We start from the raw sequence: 10,989 nt of genomic DNA on the forward strand, positions 1-10,989 counted from the left end.
AACCCCAGAGTCTGTCAAGACTGGCCCGTACGGGCAGGGGTACCTTTACCTTTACCTTATTAATAGATGTTAAAGATAGAAGAGGTTTCTCTCTACCGGATTTAAGATTATATTATAAAGCATCATGCATTTGCTGAATCCATGATTGGATAAATTTAACAAATGCTAATTTGTTAGATTTGGAAGGACATGATAATAGATTTGGTTGGCATGGATATCTATGGTATCATAAGGCAAAAGTTCACAAAGGATTCTATAATCATATAAAAAGAAACTCGATTCTTAAAGTCTGGGAGAAATACAAAGATCTGTTAGAACAGAAAACACCATGGTGACTTTCCCCATTAGAAGCAAGATCTTTGAAAACAGTGAATATGAGGACAAATTGACCAACATACAGAGAGCTGATTTCGTGTTTGTTTCTTTTTGTAATCTTAACATGTATATGTTTTCCCAAAATCTTTCACAGGAGGTCTTTGTGGATGGTAGATTTTTCTCCACTATAATGCAGCCCGCTTTTTCTAATCCCAACCTCGTTTTGTTGGATCATTGCTGAGTTTTTGTAAACAAGTTTTGCTCCACCCAAGCACCTGTGCAAGGAGCCACATAGAGAGTTTGTGATCCATTGGAGAGGCAATTCTTCCCTTTATCATTGTGTAAATCATGGTGATTTAGTTCTCTAATTCTGCCAAAGCTCAAGGGACTTCCCTGAATATCACATCTGAGACCATTAGCAGAAACTGCCAGATTTGGGAGCAACAAGATGCAATTTCTTGAATCAAGCCTGAAAAAGGACGAGGTATAAATATGTTGCCCTCCACTGAGATCTTGGGTTGGGGGTTTCAAAATAGCAGGGATGCTGTCAGTGTGATATCACCCTCTTTGAACGAGAAGCCCTGGTGGGACTTCATCTGTATTAGAAAAATCATTGATAGCAGGCAGCTTTGTTCAGTTTTGGCTTCTTTGAAGCAAGCAGCCAAGAGGGAAGTGAGTGACAGCCTCAGACATGTCCCTGATAATACTACTTCTGCTCTGCAACGTCTATGGGCAGCTGAAGGGAAAATGTCCCTTGAATTTAGTGAGAGATAGATATGATCCCTGGGACTATTATAGAGCAGGAGACCATCTCATCGGTGGGATTATTCCCACACTAAGTGGAGCATCCCTGCCAGGCTCTTTCTCCCAGGTTCCTTTTATCCACATAAGACCGTAAGTAAATTATGCAGGGATGAGTTTAATGGTAGGAAACCATAAATCTAATGCTATAAACCTCATTAAAAGAGATGGTGGGTCCTTGCATCGGTCCCTGCTAAATCCCAGTCTCTTCATATGTCTCTGTTTTGCAATGCGATTCTGGAAGGGAGCAATATGAACCCTCCAGCTATTTTCACCATCTTATTTTGAATAGCACACTGTCACATAGCACAGGATGTCACATAGAGGAGGGAGAAAGGTTGTTTTCTGCTGCTCCAGAGAAGCGGACACGGAGCAATGGATCCAAACTACAAGAAAGAAGATTCCACCTAAACATTAGGAAGAACTTCCTGACAGTAAGAGCTGTTCGACAGTGGAATTTGCTGCCAAGGAGTGTGGTGGAGTCTCCTTCTTTGGAGGTCTTTAAGCAGAGGCTTGACAACCATATGTCAGGAGTGCTCTGATGGTGTTTCCTGCTTGGCAGGGGGTTGGACTCGATGGCCCTTGTGGTCTATTCCAACTCTATGATTCTATGATTCTATGATTCTATAACAGATTAAAGCTTTTACCTGACCCATAAGTTTGGACCTTGATGTATGTCTCCAAATCTCCTGGATCAATGCCTTATTTCCTTTTGCCTTGCTGTTTATTGGTTTTAAGTTGCATTTTCAATTTTATTATTGTATCATGACATAGTATGAAAAGTCTTTCTTGTAAGGTTGTACAATCCTAGAAGGTGGCATGGCTGTTACTGTCATGAGAGACACTGTCACTTCTGAATATAGCACTACATTACTGGATAGACACATTTGCCTTGCCTTTGTGGCAAAGATTGTCCCAACATTTCGATGTGGGTTGGCTATTAAAAACCTGTTTATGACTGAACGTGAGTATCACCCTAAAACTAAATTTGTATTGCTTTAAAATTCCCTTCATGTTGCAGAGTGAGGAAAGTTACATGTGTTGTTAAATTGAGGGTGATGATACAGAATATATGATATCTTGCAGAAGTAAATACATAGATTTACTCCACACTCTGGCCTTCCTGCTCTCCATCCACGAGATCAACCAGAACCCCAGGCTCTTACCCAACATCACCCTGGGCTACAATATCTTTGAGAACTATCACAATGCAAGAATCACATATGACGCCATGGTAGAGCTGCTTTATACCGGTCATGCAAGTATTCCAAACTACAGATGTGGAAGGCAGAATAACCTGCTGGCTGTCCTAGAAGGTGCTGATTCTGAAATCGCTGTCCATGTTTCAAACATGTTGGGCATCTACAAAATCCCACAGGTGTGAAATGGGGTGCACTTTAATTTCACTTTGCTTTGAATGGCCTTTTTCTCTGTCTGATGGACAAAGTTAGTGTCAGTCTCAAGCTTTATTTGACCTTTCAACAGCCTACTTTCTTTCTAAATCCTTCTGGATTACAGGGTGTTGAATTTCGCTCCAGTCCACACAGAATGAATACAACAGAGAGTCTATTGACATAATATTAGTCTGACTAAGGTTTGGTTACCAAGTGTAGCCCAAGGCTGCAACTGAATCCAACTTACCTGGGGCTAATTTCCAAGAAATTCTACAAGTCTTGCTTTTTAGCAGACCTGGTTAGGATTGTTCCTGGCACAATTTCTCTATTAATAAATATATATATATTTGATATGGAAATTCTGTGATATGGGGATGAGATGCATACAAGAGGATTCAAAGGAAGCAAAGCAAGACACTTTTCTCTTCCATTCCCTTCCAGGTTAGTTATGGTTTTGTCTCCCATGACATCAATGATAAAACTCAGTTCCCTTTTTTCTACCGGATGCTCCCCAAAGATGACCACCAATACACAGGGATTGTCAAGTTGCTCCTGCATTTCAGATGGACGTGGATCGGTCTCTTTGCTCCAGAGAATGACAACGGAGAAAGGTTCATGAGGTCCTTGACCCCTATGCTCACCTCGAATGGGATTTGTGCTGCCGTCTCATACAGAATCCCAGAAATGACTCAGTATGAAGTGAAAATTAACGTTCATTCATTTCTCACATGGAGACAAGTCAACGTATTTGTTCACTATGCAGAGACTCGTTCTTTCTTCAGCGGAATATTCTTTATAAATCAAATACTCACATTGTGGCTACAGTCCACTGAGGGGAAAGTCTGGATCACAACAGCTTTGTGGGACATCACCCCAACGTTCTCTAACTGGAGATTACGTTTCCAGCACCGCCACTGTTTCTTTTCCTTCTTAATTCAGACAGAGGTTGCCCTAAAACACGACAATTTTGACTTCAGTCGCTTAGTTCCTTACTGGAAGGAAGTGTTTGATTGTTTCTTTTCAAAGCACTTGTTTTCTGTGAAAGAACGTCTCAGATGTGAACAAAAAGGGGAATTGCCCCTGGATATTCTTGTGCGGAGTCTTTCTCCAGACAACTACAACATCTATAGCAGTGCGTATGTTGTGGCACATGCCTTAAATGTTGCTTACACATCCAGATCCAAGCAGGTGGCAATGATGGGTGGAGGAGACAGGCGGAGGCTTCAGAGGCTACAGCCATGGCAGGTATTCCTTTTTCCATCCCTGATAGCTCCACTGAAATATACATATTATATGCATGAAGATACCAGTCTCCACAGTGCCTCCTTCCAAGGGAACACAAATCCTGGATCCAAATTGAGACCCCTAGATCTTGAACTCCGGGAGCAGGTTTTGTGGTGAGCCAGTGTGGTGTAGTGGTGAAGAGCGGTAGACTTGTAATCTGGGGAACCGGGTTCACGTCTCCGCTCCTCCACATGCAGCTGCTGGGTGACCTTGGGCTTGACACACTTCTTTGAAGTCTTTCAGCCCCACTCACCTCACAGAGTGTTTGTTGTGGGTGAGGAAGGGAAAGGAGAATGTCAGCCACTTTGAGACTCCTTCGGGTAGTGATAAAGCAGGATATCAAATCCAAACTCCTCCTCCTCCTCCTCTTCTTCTGTGTGTGTATATTCAAATGTAATTAGGTGTCATTCTGAATCAATATAGTGGGCTGAGGCTTTCAAAACTGCACTGATATTTGGAATTCCTGAGCAGTGCTGGGAATGAGGCTACTAGTTGTTGTTGTTGTTTAGTTGTTTAGTCGTGTCTGACTCTTCGTGTCTCCATGGACCAGAGCACGCCAGGCACTCCTGTCTTCCACGGCCTCCTGCAGTTTGGTCAAACTCATGCTCATGCTACAAGTACCTTCTCTAATGGGGTTATGTATCAAGTCTCCTTCCAGAAGGAAGATTAGAAAAAATGAGACACCTGCACAGGGAGCCTCAGAACTTAAGTTCCATCAGAATTTTTCCACAACTCTATGTCTATACCCAATACCTTCTCATAGCCTATCAGATTTTAAAATATATATATCTTTTTAGTTATGAGGCAAAGTTTGTTTTTAAAGGAATGAATAAGGGAATTCACATTGCTGAATATAAAGCTTTAACTGTATATAAATTGCCTTCACCTTCTGCTGAGAAAGATGGGAAGGTAAGGATGATTAACTCCTCTTTCCATAACACATTTAAAATTAGACGTCAACTTGCTTTCCAAGAAAAAAATCTTCACAAAGCAAAAATCACCATCACTTTGGCATCTTTGAGTCTACTGTTCCTCAAGCTCCAGGACAATGACATAGGTATCTCCCCAGCCAAGCGAAGTCTCAGGGGGTCCATTTCCTGCCCCCAGATTGAACTCCTGATGTGAAGGAATCCTGCCTGTGCTGTGGTTACTCTGTTCTCTGTGTTGCCTGGATTAAGAAGGGAAATTTATCCCCAAATGGGCAGCACTGAAATAACCTTCATTTTCTCTGTGTGCCATTTTAGTTCCACCCTTTTCTAAGCAACTTTGAGTGTTACAATACTTCAATGGATGGCGTGTATTTGAACAAAGGTGGGGAACTTGCAGCCAGCCTTGATATTTTGACCTGGATCGTGTGGCCCAACACTTCAGTGGCTTCAGTGAAAATTGGGAGTCTACAGCATCAGCCATCCCGAGAAACTTGGTTCCACATTGACAGGGATGCCATTGTGCGGCTCAAGGGATTTACCCAGGTGAGGAAAGCCATGGATGGAAAATTTATCAGTATTGATTCCTATGTAAGACCTCTCACACATTGCAATGTTTTTAAGAATATACATATATCAGCAAAATAGGAAGCTATTTGAATATAAGACATAAATAAAAGGACATGTATATGTGTTTATAGATGTGTACATTTAGTCTTGAGAATATAGCATGTGCACATCTTTATAGTTGGATAAGTGTTTTTATGTTTCTAGACAATGTCCTGATCTGTTGTTAAATAAAAGGTAAAGGTAAAGGTACCCCTGCCCGTACGGGCCAGTTTTGACAGACTCTGGGGTTGTGCGCCCATCTCACTTAAGAGGCCAGGGGCCAGCGCTGTCCGGAGACACTTCCGGGTCACGTGGCCAGCGTGACAAAGCTGCATCTGGCGAGCCAGCGCAGCACACGGAACACCGTTTACCTTCCCGCCAGTAAGCGGTCCCTATTTATCTACTTGCACCTGGGGGTGCTTTCGAACTGCTAGGTTGGCAGGCGCTGGGACCTCGCAATGGGAGCGCACCCCACCGCGGGGATTCGAACTGCCGACCTTTCAATCAGCAAGCCCTAGGCGCTGAGGCTTTTACCCACAGCGCCACCCGCGTCCGTTGTTAAATAGTGGTATATAAATAGTGGTATATAAACACTTCATAAAGAAAAGGAAATGAGGGCAAGTTGAAATGGGTGAAAGGAAAACCATGCACTCTAGTAATTTGTTGGGTAGTAAAAGAGAGGTCATTTAGGGTTACCATATCGTGATGGGGGGGGGAGGACAGTCACAGCCGCTGCCAGCCCAAGCCTGGTAAAGAGGCACACACGTGTGGGCGCACTGCCACGACCACACACCTCTTGTCCTGGCTTGGGGTGGCAGTGGCTGAGGCATGCAGAGCAGCCCAAACCCAAGCCCAAAGTGCCCAAGGCTGAACCCAAGCCCAAGTTGATGCCAGCCTGAGAAGAAACATGACCCCAGCTCTTACCTAATATTCACTGCAACAGCCTTGCTCTGATACTGCACTTCAATTTCCAGAGCACATCACCCTCCCAAGCATGTGCAAATAATAATAATAATAATAATAATAATAATAATAATAATAATAATGTCTTATAAAACCCCAAACACGCACATTTCATGTAAAATGCACATCGGCCCCCAAAACGAGGACATGTCCTGGAATCCCAGACCTATGGCAACACTAAGTAATTAATAAGATATGCCAAGAGGCAGATATCAGTTTAGAAAATTTATTCACTAAGGAAACGTGGAAAACTGATGAATGCAGCTTCTGAAAGACTACAGGCCATTCTGAGAACAAGACGGGTAAACCTAAGAAGCCACTTCTAGAGCTTATTGATACACTTCCAAGCCTTTTCCTTCTCTTTATGGTTAGACCTTGCCACAGTCACAGTGCACCAAAAGCTGTCACCCAGGATACGTCAAGGTGATTCAGGAAGGAAAGTCATTGTGCTGCTATGCTTGTGCACCATGTGCAGAAGGGACCTTCTCCACTCGGGAAGGTAAGGAATGCCAGGGAGAAAGGAAGCCCTTTCAGGAGAGCACAGACATAATTTGGGGTATGTTTCTGTATGTTTGTTTAATTTCCAGAAATGGGTAAGTGTGATCCTACATTATTTCTGGAGATTAGAAAAACAAATGCTAACTTCACGATTAATGAGCTGGATGGATGATCCTGGGGGAGGAGGTGGGCATGAAAACCAATGTGTGACATGATAGTTGGTCTCACCAGCCATAAGAGTCTGATCCAAAAGGTGGATCTTCCGTAGAACTAAACACAGGGAGGGTGAAATCCCAATGCGCACCTTGGAGTCTCATTTGCATTATTTGGAAAATTCTATGCTTTGGGTCTAAGCTGCCACCCAGAATGATGTTCCAAGCAATGTCTAGGTCAATATTATAGATGGAACAGAGATACCATGACAGTGATCTCTCTTGCTCATTGCAGATGCAGAGCATTGCAACAAATGTCCAGAAGATGAGCATCCGAGCAAGGACCAAGATCAATGTGTCCCCAAAATTATCAGCTTCCTAGCCTATGAAGATACTTTGGGGGTCCTCTTGACTTCCATGGCACTCGTATTGTCTGTAGCCACAGTCTTTGTGATAGGAATCTTCATTAAATTCCTGGAAACTCCCATTGTCAAAGCCAACAATCGGGACCTCTCCTACATCCTCCTCGTCTCTCTCTTGCTCTCATTTTTGTCCTCCTTCCTCTTCATTGGCTGGCCAAGGAAATTGACCTGCCTTCTCCGACAAACATCCTTCAGCATCATCTTCTCAGTTGCCGTGTCTTCTGTATTGGCTAAAACCATCACTGTGGTGCTGGCCTTCATGGCCACAAAACCCGGGAACACAGTGAGGAGATGGCTGGGGAAGAGTCTGGCCAACTCCATTGTTATTTCCTGTTCTGGTGTTCAAGTTGTCATCTGCACCATCTGGCTGGGCATCTCTCCCCCTTTCCCAGATTCTGACATGCAGTCTCAGCCTGGAGAGATCATCATGCAATGCAACGAAGGGTCTGCTGCTATGTTTTATGGTGCCCTCGGCTACATGGGTTTCCTGGCTGCCATCTGCTTCACAGTGGCTTTCCTAGCTAGAAAGCTTCCAGGGTCCTTCAATGAAGCCAAGCTGATCACCTTCAGCATGCTGGTCTTCTGCAGTGTTTGGGTGTCCTTTGTGCCCACTTACCTGAGCACCAAAGGGAAATTCATGGTAGCCGTGCAGGTCTTCTCTATATTGGCCTCCAGTGCTGGGCTTCTGGGCTGCATCTTTCTTCCCAAGTGCTACATAATCATATTGAGGCCTGATCTGAATACAAAGGGGCATCTCACAACAAAAGCTAAAGACAGCACCTGACTGAAAATATTATTTTATAGCTGAACTGCAGTGCAGCAGTAATGGAACTGCAGTACTTCTCATTCAAATGTAGCTTCACACATGGTAAATCCCTTTTTTTATTTATTTATTTATTTATTTATTTATTTAATAAATATTTCATAAAATTTACACTCCACTTCGTTGTAGGGAAAAACCTTCAAAGCAGTTTCCAAAAGGATAAAGCAATAAAATGCCAAAACCACAATAGAATAAACTAAGACAAATTAAAACTCTTACAAGCTTTATAAACACCTGAGTAGGCCTGTCTAAATAAGAATGTTGGTAACAATAAAAATCAATGCATAATAACTCACCACTAGTCACAGACCTTTTGTACTTCATGTTTTAGAAGTGCTGGTTTATTGCCTTGTCATCCATCAAACTGGCCATTGGCAGCTGCTGGTCTTTCCTTCTTGGCTACGGTTGTTTCTGTACAGGGCAGGCTCACCGAGTTGGGTCTAACATGGGGGTGGGGGCTGTCACACTGAAAGAAAGAAGCAGCCAGCAATTCTCAAGCCTCTTACATGTGAATCACAAGATACTCCCAGTGGCAGCAGCTATTGGTCTGTCTCTCAACTCTCCTCCTAATTCACCTCTTATCAGATGTTCAGCCTGGCCATGGGCAAAAGGAAAAAGGAGGGGTGGGGGGAGATAGTCAGGGAGGCCCTGTCACTCTGTCAACACTCCCCAGCCCAACCCCTGCCAATTCTTCCCACCTCATTTCACTCTCGCACACACTCGTGGCTAGTTTTCAAGCATCCAAACCAAAGTCACTCCTGAAATGCCACAGCATTTGAAACACAGCAGAAACCTCCCAGCGCCAGTTGCACTGGGCAATCCTCTGTCTTTCTTTCGCACTCTCTCTGCCCCCACTTTTAAAAAATAATAATAATATAATAATAATTTATTATTTATATCCCACCCATCTGACTGGGTTTCCCCAGCCACTCTCGACGGCTTCCAACCAAATATTAAAAACACAAAACACCTTCCACAGGGAAGGCGCCACCACCTAGAAGGCCCTCTGCCTGGTTCCCTGTAACCTCACTTCTCGCAGTGAGGGAACCGCCAGAAGGCCCTCAGTGCTGGACCTCAGTGACCAGGCTGGATGATGGGGGTGGAGACGCTCCTTCAGTTATACAGGACCGAGGCTGTTTAGGGCTTTAAAGCTCAGCACCAACACTTTGAATTGTGCTCAGAAACATACTGGGAGCCAATGCAGATCTCTCAGGTGTTATATGGTCTTGGCAGCCACTCCCAGTCACCAGTCTAGCTGCTGCATTCTGGATTAATTGCAGTTTCCAAGTCACCTTCAAAGGTAGCCCCACGTAGACCGCATTGCAGTAGTCCAAGCGGGAGATAACTAGAGCATGCACCACTCTGGCAAGACAGTCTGTGGGCAGGTAGGGTCTCAGCCTGCGTACCAGATGGAGCTGGTAGACAGCTGCCCTGGACACAGAATTAACCTGTTCCTCCATGGACAGCTGTGAGTCCAAAATGACTCCCTGGCTGTGCATCTGGTCCTTCAGGGGCACAGTTACCCCATTCAGGACTAGGGAATCCTCCACACCAGCCCACCCCCTGTCCCCAAGAACAGTACTTCTGTCTTGTCAGGATTCAATCTCAATCTGTTAGCTGCCATCCATTCTCCAACCGCCTCCAGGCACTCACACAGGACCGTCACCGCCTTCACTGGTTCTGATTTAAAAGAGAGGTAGAACTGGGTATGATCCCCATATTGATGAACACCCAGCCCAAACCCTCTGATGATCTCTTCCAGCTGCTTCAAGTAGATGTTAAAAAGCATGGGGGAGAGGGCAGAACCCCGAGGCACCTCACAGGTAAGAGCCCAGGGGTCTGAACACTCATCCCCCACCACCACTTTCTGGACATGGCCCAGGAAAAAGGAGCAGAACTACTGTATAACAGTGCCCCCAACTCCCAGCCCCTCAAGACAGTCCAGAAGCATGTTATTGTCAATGGTATCAAAACCCACTGAGAGATCCAGCACAACTAGGAAATAGCTCTCACCTTTGCCCCTAGCCTGCCAGATATTATCGACCAGTGCGACCAAGGCAGTTTCAGTCCCATGGTGAGGCCTGAATCCTGAATGGAAGGGATCCAAATGGTCCGCATCCTCCAGGCGTGCCTGGCGATAGTTGGCCATATTGTCCGGGTCTAAATATTTTTTTATACCAACATAAGTAGGCAACAGGCCTCTGCCAGATGTCATCCAGTTGCCTATGATAATTCAGGTAAATCCTAAAAGGAAACATTGAACTTTGACTCCTATGAATGTCTTATTTCACCAGAGTTGGGCATGTTCATGTCAGGATTTGGAGCCAGGTGTCATCCTTTTTTCACAAACATGTTTTTCTCCAGCGCCACACCTGCAGGTGGAGCTGCATAAGGAGTTCAGAGTGTCACAGAAGTGATACTTCTTCCCTTTATAATTGTCAAAATAATAGTGATTCATGGGGAGAGGGGTGCTGATACTTTGCACTAAAGCCTAGGGGATTTGTCCAAAGATCAACTTCAAGTCTGCTAAAAGATACACTGGAAATTAGAACAATATGAGGTGATGTCTTGCATCTGAGCCACACAAACGTCTCCTGTGCCACCGAAAGCCTCAGCTGAGATTGAGGACAGGCCATAATAACCCTGCCATTTGTGATTCCTTGGCTGGGCTCCAGCAGTATCAAGAAAGCTACTGAACCACCACAATCACTACAACAAAAGCTTTGGCTTCTTCAAATGATTCTTCTAATTCAACGTAGGGGAGTGGTGATAAAGGAGGCAGCACTACCAAGAAGACCCACG

General features: G+C 44.5%; 1 protein-coding gene across 1 annotated transcript; it reads left to right on the plus strand.

The window, feature by feature from the left end:
* Positions 1-328: 328 nt before the first annotated feature.
* LOC128408845 (vomeronasal type-2 receptor 26-like) lies at positions 329-7,980 on the plus strand (the record flags this gene model as incomplete). The annotated part of the gene is made up of 6 exons (XM_053378868.1): positions 329-414; positions 2,203-2,494; positions 2,952-3,755; positions 5,039-5,266; positions 6,665-6,791; positions 7,238-7,980. Coding segments are annotated over exons 1-6 (2,280 nt in total), but the record flags the coding sequence as incomplete, so codon positions are not given.
* Positions 7,981-10,989: the final 3,009 nt, after the last annotated feature.

Source organism: Podarcis raffonei, chromosome 2 (genome assembly GCF_027172205.1).
Source record: "Podarcis raffonei isolate rPodRaf1 chromosome 2, rPodRaf1.pri, whole genome shotgun sequence".
NCBI lineage: Eukaryota > Metazoa > Chordata > Lepidosauria > Squamata > Lacertidae > Podarcis > Podarcis raffonei.